The following is a 17,092-nucleotide window of genomic DNA, read 5'->3' as shown; positions in this document are numbered from 1 at the left end:
GGGGAAAGGAGTAGAACATTAGTAATTGGGGACTCAATAGTCAGGGGCACAGATAGGAGATTTTGTGGGAGCGAGAGAGACTCACGTTTGGTATGTTGCCTCCCAGGTGCAAGGGTACGTGATGTCTCGGATCGTGTGTTCCGGGTCCTTAAGGGGGAGGGCGAGCAGCCCCAAGTCGTAGTCCACATTGGCACTAACGACATAGGTAGGAAAGGGGACAAGGATGTCAGGCAGGCCTTTAGGGAGCTAGGATGGAAGCTCAGAGCGAGAACAAACAGAGTTGTTATCTCTGGGTTGTTGCCCGTGCCACGTGATAGTGAGATGAGGAATAGGGAGAGAGAGCAATTAAACACGTGGCTACAGGGATGGTGCAGGCGGGAGGGATTCAGATTTCTGGATAACTGGGGCTCTTTCTGGGGAAGGTGGGACCTCTATAGACAGGATGGTCTACATCTGAACCTGAGGGGCACCAATATCCTGGGGGGGAGATTTGTTAGTACTCTTTGGGGGGGTTTAAACTAATTCAGCAGGGGCATGGGAACCTGGATTGTAGTTTTGGGGTGCGAGAGATTGAGAGTAGAGAGGTCAGGAGCACAGTTTTGACTTCGCAGGAGAGCGGCAGTGTTCAGGTCTGTGGTTTGAAGTGTGTCTATTTCAATGCCAGGAGTATACGAAATAAGGTAGGGGAACTGGCAGCATGGGTTGGTACCTGGGACTTCGATGTTGTGGCCATTTCAGAGACATGGATAGAGCAGGGACAGGAATGGTTGTTGCAGGTTCCGGGGTTTAGGTGCTTTAGTAAGGTCAGAGAAGGGGGCAAAAGAGGGGGAGGTGTGGCGCTGCTAGTCAAGGACAGTATTACGGTGGTAGAAAGGATGCAAGATGGGGACTCTTCTTCCGAGGTAGTATGGGCTGAGGTTAGAAACAGGAAAGGAGAGGTCACCCTGTTGGGAGTTTTCTATAGGCCACCTAATAGTTCTAGAGATGTAGAGGAAAGGATGGCGAAGATGATTCTGGAAAAGAGCGAAAGTAACAGGGTAGTTGTTATGGGAGACTTTAACTTTCCTAATATTGACTGGAAAAGATATAGTTTGAGTACATTGGATGGGTCGTTCTTTGTACAATGTGTGCAGGAGGGTTTTCTGACACAATATGTTGACAGGCCAACAAGAGGTGAGGCCACTTTGGATTTGGTTTTGGGTAATGAACCAGGCCAGGTGTTAGATCTGGAGGTAGGTGAACACTTTGGAGACAGTGACCACAATTCGGTGACCTTTACGTTAGTGATGGAAAGGGATAAGTATACCCCGCAGAGCAAGAGTTATAGCTGGGGGAAGGGCAATTATGATGCCATTAGACATGACTTAGGATGTGTTGGTTGGAGAAGTAGGCTGCAAGGGTTGGGCACACTGGATATGTGGAGCTTGTTCAAGGAACAGCTATTGCATGTTCTTGATAAGTACGTACCAGTCAGGCAGGGAGGAAGGGGTCGAGCGAGGGAACCGTGGTTTACCAAAGAAGTGGAATCTCTTGTTAAGAGGAAGAAGGAGGCCTATGTGAAGATGAGGCGTGAAGTTTCAGTTGGGGCGCTTGATAGTTACAAGGAAGCGAGGAAGGATCTAAAGAGAGAGCTGAGACGAGCAAGGAGGGGACATGAGAAGTCTTTGGCAGGTAGGATCAAGGAAAACCCAAAAGCTTTCTATAGGTATGTCAGGAATAAAAGAATGACTAGGGTAAGAGTAGGGCCAGTCAAGGACAGTGGTGGGAAGTTGTGTGTGGAGGCTGAGGAGATAAGCGAGATACTAAATGAATACTTTTCGTCAGTATTCACTCAAGAAAAAGATAATATTGAGGAGAAGAATGCTGAGACCCAGGCTATTAGAATAGATGGCATTGAGGTGCGTAGGGAAGAAGTGTTGGCAATTCTGGACAAGGTGAAAATAGATAAGTCCCCGGGGCCGGATGGGATTTATCCTAGGATTCTCTGGGAAGCCAGGGAAGAGATTGCTGAGCCTTTGGCTTTGATTTTTAGGTCATCATTGGCTACAGGAATAGTGCCAGAGGACTGGAGGATAGCAAATGTGGTCCCTTTGTTCAAGAAGGGGAGTAGAGATAACCCCGGTAACTATAGGCCGGTGAGCCTAACGTCTGTGGTGGGTAAAGTCTTGGAGAGGATTATAAAAGATACGATTTATAATCATCTAGATAGGAATAATATGATTAGGGATAGTCAGCATGGTTTTGTGAAGGGTAGGTCATGCCTCACAAACCTTATCGAGTTCTTTGAGAAGGTGACTGAACAGGTAGACGAGGGTAGAGCAGTTGATGTGGTGTATATGGATTTCAGTAAAGCGTTTGATAAGGTTCCCCACGGTCGGCTATTGCAGAAAATACGGAGGCTGGGGATTGAGGGTGATTTAGAGATGTGGATCAGAAATTGGCTAGTTGAAAGAAGACAGAGAGTGGTAGTTGATGGGAAATGTTCAGAATGGAGTTCAGTTACGAGTGGCGTACCACAAGGATCTGTTCTGGGGCCGTTGCTGTTTGTCATTTTTATAAATGACCTAGAGGAGGGCGCAGAAGGATGGGTGAGTAAATTTGCAGACGACACTAAAGTCGGTGGAGTTGTAGACAGTGCGGAAGGATGTTGCAGGTTACAGAGGGACATAGATAAGCTGCAGAGCTGGGCTGAGAGGTGGCAAATGGAGTTTAATGTGGAGAAGTGTGAGGTGATTCACTTTGGAAAGAATAACAGGAATGCGGAATATTTGGCTAATGGTAAAATTCTTGGTAGTGTGGATGAGCAGAGGGATCTCGGTGTCCATGTACATAGATCCCTGAAAGTTGCCACCCAGGTTGATAGGGTTGTGAAGAAGGCCTATGGTGTGTTGGCCTTTATTGGTAGAGGGATTGAGTTCCGGAGCCATGAGGTCATGATGCAGCTGTACCAAACTCTGGTACGGCCGCATTTGGAGTATTGCGTACAGTTCTGGTCGCCTCATTATAGGAAGGACGTGGAAGCTTTGGAGCGGGTGCAGAGGAGATTTACCAGGATGTTGCCTGGTATGGAGGGAAAATCTTATGAGGAAAGGCTGATGGACTTGAGGTTGTTTTCGTTGGAGAGAAGAAGGTTGAGAGGTGACTTAATAGAGGCATACAAAATGATCAGAGGGTTAGATAGGGTGGACAGCGAGAGCCTTCTCCCGCGGATGGAGGTGGCTAGCACGAGGGGACATAGCCTTAAATTGAGGGGTAATAGATATAGGACAGAGGTCAGAGGTAGGTTTTTTACGCAAAGAGTGGTGAGGCCGTGGAATGCCCTACCTGCAACAGTAGTGAACTCGCCAACATTGAGGGCATTTAAAAATTTATTGGATAAGCATATGGATGATAAGGGCATAGTGTAGGTTAGATGGCCTTTAGTTTTTTTTTCCATGTCGGTGCAACATCGAGGGCCGAAGGGCCTGTACTGCGCTGTATCATTCTATGTTCTATGTTCTAAAAGTTTCTACAAATATATAAAACAAAAAAAGAGTAGCTACGGTAAATATTGGTCCTTTAAAGGATGAGAAGGGAGACTTAGTAATGGGAGATGAGGAAATGGCTGAGGAACTGAACAGGTTTTTTGGGTCGGTCTTCACAGTGGAAGACACAAATAACATGCCAGTGACTGATGGAAATGAGGCTATGACAGGTGAGGACCTTGAGAGGATTGTTATCACTAAGGAGGTAGTGATGGGCAAGCTAATGGGGCTAAAGGTAGACAAGTCTCCTGGCCCTGATGGAATGCATCCCAGAGTGCTAAAAGAGATGGATAGGGAAATTGCAAATGCACTAGTGATAATTTACCAAAATTCCCTAGACTCTGGGGTGGTCCCGGCGGATTGGAAATTAGCAAACGTGACACAACTGTTTAAAAAAGGAGGTAGGCAGAGAGCGGGTAATTATAGGCCAGTGAGCTTAACTTCGGTAGGAGGGAAGATGCTGGAATCTATCATCAAGGAAGAAATAGCGAGGCACCTGGATGGAAATTGTCCCATTGGGCAGACACAGCATGGGTTCAAAAAGGGCAGGTCGTGCCTAACTAATTTAGTGGAATTTTTTGAGGACATTACCAGGGCGATCGATAAGATAAAGATGCATGGAATTAAGGGTAAAGTAGTAGCATGGATAGAAGATTGGTTAATTAATAGAAAGCAAAGAGTGGGGATTAATGGGTGTTTCTCTGGTTGGCAATCAGTAGCCAGTGGTGTCCCTCAGAGATCAGTGTTGGGCCCATAGATGATTTGGAGCTGGGGACCAAGGGCAATGTGTCCAAGTTTGCAGATGACACTAAGATGAGTGGTAAAGCAAAAAGTGCAGAGGATACTGGAAGTCTGCAGAGGGATTTGGATAGGTTAACTGAATGGGCTAGGGTCTGGCAGATGGAATACAATGTTGACAAATGTGAGGTTATTCATTTTGGTAGGAATAACAGCAAAAGAGATTATTTAAATGGCAAAATATTAAAACATGCTGCTTTGCAGAGAGACCTGGGTGTGCCAGTGCATGAGTCGCAAAAAGTTGGTTTACAGGTGCAACAGGTGATTAAGAAGGCAAATGGAATTTTGTCCTTCATTGCTAGAGGGATGGAGTTTAAGACTAGGGAGGTTATGCTGCAATTGTATAAGGTGTTAGTGAGGCCACACCTGGAGTATTGTGTTCAGTTTTGGTGTCCTTCCCTGAGAAAGGACGTACTGACACTGGAGGGTGTGCAGAGGAGATTCACTAGGTTAATCCCAGAGCTGAAGGGGTTGGATTATGAGGAGAGGTTGAGTAGACTGGGACTGTATTCGTTGGAATTTAGAAGGATGAGGGCGGATCTTATAGAAACATTTAAAATTATGAAGGGAATAGATAGGATAGATGCGGGCAGGTTGTTTCCACTGGTGGGTGAAAGCAGAACTAGGAGACATAGCCTCAAAATAAGGGGAAATAGATTTAGGACTGAGTTTAGGAGGAACTTCTTCACCCAAAGGGTTGTGAATCTATGGAATTCCTTGCCCAGTGAAGCAGTTGAGGCTCCTTCATTAAATGTTTTTAAGATAAAGATAGATAGTTTTTTGAAGAATAAAGGGATTAAGGGTTATGGTGTTCGGGCCGGAAAGTGGAGCTGAGTCCACAAAAGATCAGCCATGATGTCATTGAATGGCGGAGCAGGCTCGAGGGGCCAGATCATAGAATTTACAGTGCAGAAGGAGGCCATTCGGCCCATCGAGTCTGCACCGGCTCCTGGAAAGAGCACCCTACCCAAGCCCACACCTCCACCCTATCCCAATAACCCAGTAACCCCACCCAACACTAAGGGCAATTTTGGACACTAAGGGCAATTTATCATGGCCAATCCACCTAACCTGCACATCTTTGGACTACTTCTGCTCCTAATTCTTATGTCCTTATTTTCAGAGGGCAGTTATTCATCATTCTTCCATTTACACCTCTAAACACCTTTTGTTTCTTTACTTGTCCCATTACCACTCCCTTTGCCCCTGCCCCACCAACTGCCCCTCTTAATCTCTCCTTCCCTTTTGTTCTTCTCCCACCCTCCCAACTTTTACTGGGTTGAATATTACATCACTAGGTTTTCCCAGTTCTGATGGAAGATGTTCTACCTGAAACATTCACTTAGTTTCTCGTTCCCCAGATGCTGTCTGATGTGCCGAGTATTCCAGCAGTTTCTGCTTTTATTTCTGATTAGTTTCAGTCCTCAGGTTCTTACTCCAATGGCACATCTCAAACTCTGCACCTGAACTCAACATAAATTCAGACAAAAATGGGAAGGCAACTCAGACAGTGCTTGCCACAATCATAGGCTGCCGAGGGGAAATGCACTCCATTACCTTGTGTCATTGTCTCTTCCTGCTACACCTTAGCAACCACACCATGCCATACTTTTCTACGTACCAGATTCTCTGGCTTTTTCTCCTTCATGAAGAGGATGTCAACTCCTTCAACGTTCTTTCTTCGCCCTCTCCTCCTCCTCGATGTATCATCACCTCTAAAGGCGCCGTTAATCACCTGTCCTGTGACTGGATGGACGAGGCCTGCCTGCAGGATCCCGGCCATGTCTGCCCTGAAAGCAGTCGAAGGCTCCAGAGATCCCAGCTTTGGCGTGCTTGTACTGATAATGACCGGTACTGAACTGGACGCCTCCTCGGAGGCTTTCGAGAGGTCCATAGCAGTCTCTTGCCACCCATTCAGAATTACAGGAGGGCGAGTAAAAGATGGGGTACCTTCTTCCAGGTTCTTCCGCTTTGCGCCTCGGTCTGTCTCAAACTCGTATTTCCGCCTCCTCCTTCTTTGATCCCTCGGGAATGTTAATGCAAGTAAGCTCTCCTGCTTTCCAAACAGAATTGTACGGTGTCAGCAAGACTCATGAAAAACTTATTGTGAGAATGCAGTCCACACAGGAGTCATACAGAGATGTATACAAAGCAAAGCGCTTCTTGGTGAATAGATCTAGTCTGAGCACACACGTGACTCCAGCTCCATACTAACCCAGTCAACTCTTATCCCCCTCTGAATTAGTTGAATAAACTATTCAATTTTATCAAACGGCCATCAGCGGTTCACAAAGACTTCCACCCTTCATCAAGGTAACTGGGCATAAGCTGTGGGTTTCCTACTACACCCAGATCCAAACTATTAATTTTTAAAAGTGTGAGGGAGGTCCCATGGAGTTGGACAATGGGGTATGATGGCACGAACTGTATCAAACGTGATGGAGGGGTTAATGAGGGATAAAATACCAGTCCCTCTCGTGACCATGATGAGGGCTGTTCAGGGACAAAGGCAAAAATCAAACTGGAGGGATTCAAACAGGAAATGGGCATGTGGATGAGATTGAAAACCTGGGAGCGGAGAAAGGCAAGTGGAGAGTCTGGAGAGAAGTTGTTGGTCACCTTCTGGAGGAGGGGGCAATGAAAGAAGTTCTGGAAGGGACGATGACATTGCCCAGGGGTAGTGGAAACAGTTACATCATCAGCTTACAATAGGGTCTGCAAAGCAATAGGGAACCATGTGTCAGATGATTGATGGCTGTGTTCACATGGTGAACAGAGAAGTTGTAAATCCACCATGCATCGCTTTACTAATGTAACATATCCTCCCGCTCGGCAGAATAATCTAAACCGAAGGGGATGATAATCATCACCCACGGACAGTGACTCGCTGCTGAATTTATAATTCTTGAAAGAAAGCCCAACAATTGTCTTTGTCTCAGTGAACAAAATAAATCACAAATAAATCATTAAAATAAATACGGTTAATACTATGAACAGTTAAGAGATCTGGGGTTTGGAGCAGGGGAGGTTAACTGCTTCTAAAGAATCAATTGAGTATCGTATATCATTGATCCTTCCCAGGTCAGGAACTCAATAGGATTTTTAATGCAGCACATTATGATGACCCAGGATAAGCTGCATGAAAGGGCAACGGAAACATATCCAACAGTGCCTTCCAAAAGGGATTTGGACAAATACTTGAAGGGATATTTCAGGGTAGAAGGGGAAAAAATGTGAAGGACTATGATAAAGAGCAGGGGAGTGGGGCTAATCAGATAGCTCTTTCAAAGAGCTGGCATCGCTACAAAGGGATTGAATGGCCTTCTTCTGTGAACTATGGTTCTACAGTCATAATACAATTCTCCAGCAGCCCATGTCAATGCCACTATTAACAGCCCAAGGAAAACTTTAGTTCCTCCCTTCCCTCCTTGTAACATCACCTCTCCACTAACTGCAATCTCTATTGAGGAGAATAGCCAAGATCAGGTTTCTGGGGCTGATTTAGCTCACTGGGCTAAATCGCTGGCTTTTAAAGCAGACCAAGCAGGCCAGCAGCACGGTTCAATTCCCGTACCAGCCTCCCCGGACAGGCGCCGGAATGTGGCGACTAGGGGCTTTTCACAGTAACATCATTGAAGCCTACTCGTGACAATAAGCGATTTTCATTTCATTTTCATTCACTGGTAAGGGCACAGATTACCAGGTTAATTAAACACACCTCCGGTACAGTCTGGTGTAGAGACAACTGCAATACTTGCCTTCGTGAGCTGATGGGAGGAGACGGAGCCATCAGCAACGCAGAAGGTGTGCGCAGCCTGTACAGGGACATTGAGGCAGCTCCTCACATTCAGACTCTCTGCTGGAACAGCCGAAGAATATATCCCACCCTGAGGTTCAAGGCTCTGTTGCTGAGCTGACGGCCATTTCCCTTTCAGTACAGCGTGACAGATGTTGTCAATGCGATTTATGATGATTCGGTCCTGAGAGAATGAAAATTTAAAAAATGAAGCAGATGTCAGTGCAAAACTAAAGATTGGGTCCATGAGAAAAAGCTTCAGCTTTGATCAATTTAGGATTAAAGTTTAATGTGAAAGATGGCACTTGTGTCAGGGCAGCACTGGAGTGCCATCCTAAATTACAGTAAATCCCTATCTCCAACAGCCTGACGATTGTACATGAAGCTGCTGTCTCTGTTCTAGAACACACCTTTGGCCACTCTGCAGAAGAATACAGTGTCTTCTCCTGAAGTAGTTGAGCGATTGTTGGCTCTCTGATGTCCTGAAGGAGGTTGTCCTGGATCTCATCTTGACCCAAGCTGGTAGAAGCGTTGCTCTCCTCATCAAAGTTCTTCAGCGGGATAGCTGAGAAGATCAACATTCTTATTGTAATATGGTAATAATCATCATCATGGTCCTGATCTAGCAACCTAGAGGTTTCATTTTCAAATCTCACTATGACAAGTTGTAAAATTTAATTCAATGAATCAGGTAACCTGTCTATTACTGGACTGTCATTAAAACCCAACAGGTTTAGCAATGTCTTTCAGGGAAAAGGCTAACATATAACCCCTACACTACATGTTTCATTCTTAATGCCCTCACAGCAATGAGGATCTGGTAATACCTGCCTCCTTGCTAGTGATACCCACATCACAGGAAATATATATGTTTAAAAATTGCCTCACTCCTTCAAGGGTTTCAAAAGTCCTTTGCAGGATTTTTTTGGTCTTCAGTAGGGAAATTTGGCAGTGATGGAGGTGTTTAAAATGATTAATGATTGGGACACGGTAGACAGAAACAGACTGTGGTACATTTAAATTTCAAAAAGGTGCAGTGCCGTACAAAAGGGCTCATGGAGTTGGGGATAATATATAAACATGGATAAAGAATTGGTTAAGGGATAGGAAGTAAAACGTAGGGATAAATGGGTCATTTTCAAGTCGGAGCCTGTGACTAGTTACTGCTGAGGCCTTAGCTATTCATAAAATACATTAATAGCTTACGATGAGAAGATAGAGAATGTATCTAAGTTTGCAGGCAGTACAAAGCAAAGAAATGTAAGCTGTGAGAACACAAAGAGGATTCAAGGAGTTATAGACAGGTTATGAATGTGTGCAACAAGGTGGCAGATGGAGCAAAATGTGGGGAGATGTGAAGCAGAATCTTTATACGGTGTGCAACATGTAAATATTGATATTTAGAGGGACTTTGACACACTTGAACAATGATAATAGAAAGTTAGCGTGTAGGCAGAGTTCGCAATTCCAAAGGCAAATGGCCTATTGGTCTCTTGGGAGTGCAAGAATAAGGAAGTTTAGCTACAACTGTGTAGGGCGTTGGTGAGACCACACCTGGAATACTGTGTGCAGTTTTAGTCTTCATGTTTAAGAATATACTTGCTTTGGAGGCAGTACACTGAAGGTTCACAAGACTGGCTCCAGGAATGAGAGGGTAATGAGAAGCTGAGTAAATTGGGTCTATACTTGCTAAATTGGGTTTAGCAGAATGAGTAACAATCTCATTGAAACATACAAGATTCAGAAGAGGTTTGACATGGTAGACAGAGGTTGTTCCCATTTGCTGGGGAACTAGAGGACGGGGGCACAGTATCAGGGCATGGGGCCGATCATTAAGGACTGAGATGAGAAATTTCTTCCTTCAAAAATTTGTGCATCTTTGGAATTCAACCCGAGGTGTATTCTCTACAGAACTAAAACATTTCTCCTAACAGGTGGTCAAAGGGCATTCAAAGGTCATGACACAGCAGGTCAGGGAATCGCCACACCTCCCACCATATCTTTTATCCAAGAATCCATGTGATACTTCAAAACTGGATATTTTTCTTGGTGACTGGTCCATCAAAACGTCACAATGACATTTACAGAAATATAGTAAGCACAGTTAAAGATAGATGTATGTCTCATTGTGTCTGAATTGGCTTCGGTGATGTGCCTTGAGACAGTTTTCTAAGGTAAAGATGAATTATAACTGTAAAGTGTTTTTCTGCAAAGATGGTGCAGGAATTTAGACCATCCAGCAAATCTCTTCCACAGAAGCATGCATGGAACATATTTAACATAGAACCCAACCGGTGGCACCCACATCCTTCTTCAATGAGGAAACCTTTTACCTCCAATAGCCCACCTCATCGCCATTCCAGTTAATGATCACTGTACGTGTTAAAAACCTCTCGACTGCAGCCACATCATTTAGAGCATGACTGATCTGTACCATGACTCCATTTACCCAACTTCATTCCACAACTCTTAATTACCGTTACCCAAGAAAATCTAGTTCTGACAAAGGGTTGTCACAGCCCAAAATGTTAACTCTGTTTTTTTTCTCCACAGGTGCTTCCTGACCTGCTGAGTATTTTTATTTCTGATTCCCTGTATCGGCAGGATTTTATTTATCAACCTCATTTCCACACTCAACAACCATTTTGGAGAGAAAGTTCCAGATTTCCACTCCCCTTTGTGGGAAGTGCTTCCTGACATGACCATTGACCACCCTGGCTCTCATTTTAATCTCATGTTGTGGATAACTACCTGCCCTCCACCTACTCCGAGGGAATAGTTTCTATCTGCACTATCAATCACTTCATTATCTTGAAAACCTCTATTGGAGCAATTGTAAATCATCAATACTCAAGACAATTCCAGCTGCATTTGTGCAACCTACTTTCGTAATTTAAACCTTTTAGCCTCAAGTGTGATTTTTTATGCCTTTCTGTACCTATGTACAGGGTAAGTAATAGCTGCAATGGCTCACATGGTTAATAACTTACCAACACAAACTTAAAATGTTAATTGGTGCAAATTCTAAACATTAAAAATTTGCCTATTAAAGAAAAAAAAAGTTTAAACTAAATTTGTGAAGTTCCTCTGTACAGTTTGTATGTTTATGGTTCTGATACACAAGTTCCTCGGAATATTTAGCCCTTTGTCATTAATTTGAGCAAAATGAAAATCAACCACCTTCAGGCTGAGAACTATCTTCCTCAGATTTTTCTTCTGTTTCACATGGACTGTCATGGTCTTTGATGCAATCTTCGAGGAGATGCCTGAATGTCACCTCCTGCTTTATGGGGGTCACTCCTACTTTGTCAGAGGGTGACCCAGGCTCACCCTCTGCCATCTTCACAATGGAATGGGCAACTTTGAAGGACTGAGGTCCACTCAGTAGGCATTTCACATCAACCGCCTTAAATGGTGCATGATCTGATTTGGTGCGTGCACTGGTCATGATTCTAGCTTCTTTTCTTGCGTTGTTCTCGATCACAGCTACAGTCTGACACTCGCTGCTCGGCACAGCTTCTGTCAGCTTCAAATCATTGGCAACCTGGGCACCTCTGGGCATAGCAGCTGGAGAGTCTGAATCAGACAGCTGGCTGATTTCCACCCGTGCTTTGTCTATGCCATTAGCTGCAGTCTGCTTGTAACCCACCCCCAGATATTTAGCATGCATGTCATAGGTATGCTCAATCATTATGGCCTCCCGATCTGGAAGCCCTGTTGAATTCTTATCTCCTGTACATCCGTTTTCAGCTTTAACCAGCTCATGTTTTGCAAGGTCACACTTTGCAATCACACCAAGCACCGTGTCCATCACAGGCGTTGCTCCTGTAATAGCACACACAGGCGCTACACTGTCCACCAGCTCCTCAGATACAGTTTGCAATTTTAACACACCGTTGGATTTCATCTGCAGGAAGTTCAGACAGTTTAGTGTAGCTTGATTGGCATCAACACACACAGACTGCAGATTCTCCACTGGTATAGTTTCTGCAGTGCTGCATGATTTAAGAATGGGATTTTGTAAACTGTCCACTCCATTATCCTCTTTGCACTTGCTGCTGATGTCACTTGTTCCTTTAGACTCCACATGTGCATTTGGCAGACTGTAAAATGCAGCCTGAATGCAATTTACTGTCCCCCATTCACTCCCTGTAGTCTCTGGTTCTGAAAGTCTGGGTTTAGCTTGGGAAGTATCACACCTGCTTGTGGAATCCGCAGCATCCTCTTCATTCTTCACTTCCAAACACGCTTCTGGGATTGGTTCTTCCAAAGCGTCTTCCATCTTCTCCTGTTCTGCGTCGATCTGTTCAACATTGTCCTTCTCCCCCAGAGTGAGCACAGTCGATGCAGGGGAAGCAGACTGGCTGAGATTGAGTGAGGAATGGCTGTATGGCGCTGGGACATTCTGGAAGTAACTGCTTCCACACTGCACGTAGTTCCTGTGGGCCTCCCGGAAGGAAAGCTGGGGGTCATTAAGGATGTAGTAGTCTGTTCGGCTGAGGCCATGCTTGGCAGTGCCAATTAACAGATCACGGTCGTGTTTGCCACACTCCCACCACACTGGCAGGTACAGGCTGGGGCGGCACACTTTCAGCCTTTCGTTCAGCTGCGGGCTCCGGAGTACCTGCTCCCGAACCTTCCGCAACAGTTCAATCCGGTACAGAGTTCTTGAAGCACGTTCTTCCGTGATGGGCTCGACAAAAATGCTTGGATCTGAAGGCTCTGAAACAGTAAAAAAAAAAATACTGTCCGTTAGAAAATCATGCTTTGTAAGTTCACCTGGGGGTATCAGAAAACGTAGCATCGTGCTCAGTCTGACGACCACATTTGGAAGGCCATTCGGCCCCTCGAGCATGCTGCATCATTTAAGATGATCATGGCTGATGTGATTGTGGCCTTAACTCCACTTTCTTACCTGTTTACCCCCCATAATCCTCAACTTCCTCAATGAGGCAGTCTATCTGAGCCTTGAAAATATTCAATGACCCAGCCTCCACTGCTCTGCGAAGAGAATTCCAAACACTAACGCTCCTCGGAGAAGACATTCCTCATCTCCATCTTAAATGGGAGACCCTTAATTTTGTTTTTATAAATTTAGAGTACCCAATTAATTTTTTCCAATTAAGGGATAATTTAGTGTGGCCAATTCACCTACTCTGTACATTTTTGAGTTGTGGGGGCGGAACCCACGCAAACACGGGGAGAATGTGCAAACTTCACACGGACAGTGACCCAGAGCCGGGATTGAACCTGGGACATCGGCGCCGTGAGGCAGCAGTGCCACTGCACCACCGTGCTGCCGAGACCCTTAATTTTTAAACTGTGCCCCTAGTTCTAAATTCTCGCATAAGACTCCTCTCAACATCAACGCTGTTAAGTCCCTTCAGAATGTTCGGTGTTTCAATACGATGCCCTCTCATTCTTCTAAACTCCAACATGCATCAATCAGCCCAACCTGCTCATCCTTTCCTCATAAGCCCTTCATCCCAGGAATCACCCTGGCAAACATCCTCCAAACTGCTTCCAATACAAGTATGCCCCCCACCCCTTAAGTAAGGTAACCAAAACTGCACAGCACTCTATGTGTGGTCTCACCAATGACCCATATAGATGTAGCAGTACTTGCCTAGTTTTATATTCCATCCCCCTTGCAATAAAAGCAAATCTTTAATTTGCTTTTCTAATTACTTGATCTACCTGCATGCCAGTCTTTTGATATCCATGTATCAGGGCACCCAGATTTCTCTGTACCTCAAGAGCTCTGCAGTCCCGCTCCATTTAAATAATATTGTGCTTTTCTATTCTTCCTGCCAAAATGGACAACCTCACATTTTCCCGCATTATACTGCACCCGCCAATTATTTTCCCACTCACTTAACCTGTCTATATCCCTTTGCAGACTCTTTCTATCCTCCCATTGTGTGATTGTGTGTGTGATGTAAATATGTGTATTCCCACAGCAGGAACAGAGCTCACTGATAGCCAGGAAAACGTAGGCACACGGTGGCAACAAACAAAGTTTAGGGCTTTACAATGAAAAGAGAAACAGGAGGAGGCCATTCAGCCCTTGGAGCCCGCTCCACCATTCATTATGATTATGGCTGATCATCAAGTTCAATAGCCTGATCCCGCTTTCCCCCCCATATCCCTTTAGCCCCAAGAGCTGTATCTAATTTCTTCTTGAAATTACACAACATTTTGACCACAACTACTTTCTGTGCTAGTGAATTCCACAGATTCCCCGCTCTCTGGGTGAAGACATTTCTCCTCACCTCAGTCCTAAAAGGTTTGCCCCCATATCCTCAAACTGTGACCCCTAGTTCTGGACTCTCTCTCCCCTCCCCCCACCCCCCCCATTGGGAACATTCTTTCTGAATCTACCCTGTCTAATCCTGTTAGAATTTTGTTAGTTTCTATGAGATCCCCTCTCACTCTTCTAAACTCCAGTGAATATATTCCGAACCGACTTAGTCTCTCCTCAGATGACAGTCCCACCATCCCAGGCCTGATAAATCTTCACTGCACTTCTCCACAGCAAGAATCTTGTTCCTCAAATAAGGGCACAAAAACTGCAGGTGTGGCCTCACAAATGCTCTGTACAATTGCAGTGCATTGTGCGGATAGCTGACTAGTCAAGAATACACATTTTATCAGCACAGTGTACTGCAAAACGTAACTCTGCTTGTCCAGCTGGGGTTATTTCAGGCATTGGCTGGTAAAGTAATATGGTTAACCCAGTCCCAGTGTCAGGTCTAACACCAAGCTGGTTGGTCAGTCATCAACAACTTGAAGTACTCTAGGCCTGCCTCAGGTATCGAATTTACACATTAAAGCCAGATCTGTCTGAATGACGGAACATGCTTGACTGGCTGATTGGCCTACTCTTATTCCTATCTATTGCAAACGATGACTTGGTTACAATCACATCATCAGATCCAACATCTTGAAGCTTATTCAACCTTGCTTAGAATTCTATTATGTAATATTCAGCAACTTAATGATAATAATCTTCATTATTGTCACAAGTAGGTTTACATTAACACAGCAATGAAGTTATTGTGAAAATCCCCTAGCCGCCACATTCCGGCGCCTGTTCGGGTACACTGAGGGAGAATTCAGAATGTCCAATTCACCTAACAGCATGTCTGTCGGGACTTGTGGGAGGGAGGAAACCGGAGCACCCGGAGGAAACCCACGCAGACACGGGGAGAACGTGCAGCCTCCACACAGAGAGTGACCCAAGCCGGGAGTCAAACCCAGGACTCTGGCGCTGTGAAGCAACAATGTTAAACCCCTGTGCTACCGTTACGAAATTTCACATCGACAGGTGCTGGGAATCAACTGCTGTATTCTTCTCAAGTGAATGGGCTACAGGCGAATGGAAACCTTTCCCCATTTCAAACACTCAGCATCAGCAACAAGTACCAGGCAGGAACTGCAGGGTGCAACTTGGAGTGAGGCATCTTCTGCTCTGCCCAAAAACTTGCTCTATCCTCAAGCACAGAACAGCGTCCCTACCGTATCATTGTGATACATCCATTCCTCCACTTCAGCCAACCCTCCGTCCCTTTAGGGACCAGGTCCATTTACTGCCACTTTCAAACCAGTTCAATACAACTAAGATCTCTCAAGATTAGAAACTGGACTGCAACTGCCCCAGATGGACAAGTTGTTAGGTAAAATCTGGAAACACATATGGCTTAACGCAGTTGTAACAGAAGGGAGGCAATGTAATATACAAACTTGCCACGCAGCCCGTAAAGCTCAGCTACTGATTCTGATAAGGGTTAGAACCTATCTGGTGTTAAAGGCTACATTTCCTGCCCGTTTCTCCTCAATTCTTCCTTCTCAGGCACTGACTCATGGCAAGGTACACTCTCCAGGTTTATCCATGTGACCATCCAATGGCGAGACTGAAATGTGTGCTGGGCAACAGGGAGAGCTCATCACACAATCTCCACCTGTTCACTTTCCAGTAAATGATGATTGGAAGCAATAATTATGATCGACTTCCCCTCCTCCCCACTCAAGTGTTGCTAAGGTAGAATCTTGAACACTGCTCCAATTTAAATCAACCAAATGAACACCTTCCGGTTTACCTCAACATGGTGCCCTGATAGTCCAGCCGACTATAAACTGGATTGAAAATTGACACTGTGGATCAGCAATTCATCAGAAATCTTACCTTCCTTCCTCTGAGGCAACCGACACACGTTTCGGCACATGGCCATGAAGCTCCGGAAATACCTTTCCAGGCTCCCATCCGTTTCCTTTCCAACCTGGCAAAGCTGCGGAACTGGTTCCAGTTAAACTGCTTCCTGTCGGGATCATACACCACACCAAACGTCGAGACCACACGATAGAAATCTGTTTGCTCCCTCCTCGTCCACCTATACAGGGATAAGAAATGCAAGTTGGCAATTTTCAGACAAGACCAATTGGAGAATTCCCAATCAGTGGACAAAGAGGAATTGAGAATTCAATATGCCAAGATATTGGGCATTGTGCCAGCTTTCCATTTTCCCTACCACCCAGCCACCAAAGGGAATAAGATGAAATGGATACTGTATCAGGAGTGTGATGGGCTGAATGGCCTCCTTTGTCCCATGCAGTTTTAGCTGGTCAACACTCCCTGTCTGGACTCACACGAGGTTCAGCAGGGATAATTAAAAGTGGGGACAAAGAGGTTCCTCCAATTCGCCACAACATTACTGCAAACTACCTCACAGTAAAGTTTCTGTGACATGAGCAGATTCAGAAACAACTTCATTGCATCAGCAATACTATCATTTGTATTTTGCAAATCGACTCAAGTTACTCTGAAAATCTCACATGGGGTCAAACAAATAGTCATAGGAGGTTACAGCTCAGAAAATGCCCTTCAGCCCATCACATCTGCACCAGTCAAAAACAACCTAACTATTCTAATCCCATTTTCCAGCACTTGGGCCTTGTCTGCTTTGGCATCGCAGGT

At 45.1% G+C, this 17,092-nt stretch overlaps 1 protein-coding gene across 1 annotated transcript in view; it reads right to left on the bottom strand.

Moving 5' to 3' along the window:
- The window catches only part of chd6 (chromodomain helicase DNA binding protein 6), a 210,252-nt gene that overhangs the window by 13,145 nt on the left and 180,015 nt on the right, over positions 1 to 17,092 (bottom strand). Inside the window, 6 exon segments of the mRNA XM_038803834.1 lie at positions 5,944 to 6,375; positions 8,081 to 8,302; positions 8,529 to 8,683; positions 11,299 to 12,840; positions 16,304 to 16,387; positions 16,390 to 16,508. Coding sequence (XP_038659762.1) covers positions 5,944 to 6,375; positions 8,081 to 8,302; positions 8,529 to 8,683; positions 11,299 to 12,840; positions 16,304 to 16,387; positions 16,390 to 16,508 — 2,554 coding nt within the window.

This window comes from Scyliorhinus canicula, chromosome 7 (genome assembly GCF_902713615.1).
Source record: "Scyliorhinus canicula chromosome 7, sScyCan1.1, whole genome shotgun sequence".
Classification (NCBI taxonomy): Eukaryota; Metazoa; Chordata; class Chondrichthyes; order Carcharhiniformes; family Scyliorhinidae; genus Scyliorhinus; species Scyliorhinus canicula.
Note: the sequence above shows the minus strand (reverse complement) of the source record. Positions and strands in the feature narration are given on the sequence as shown.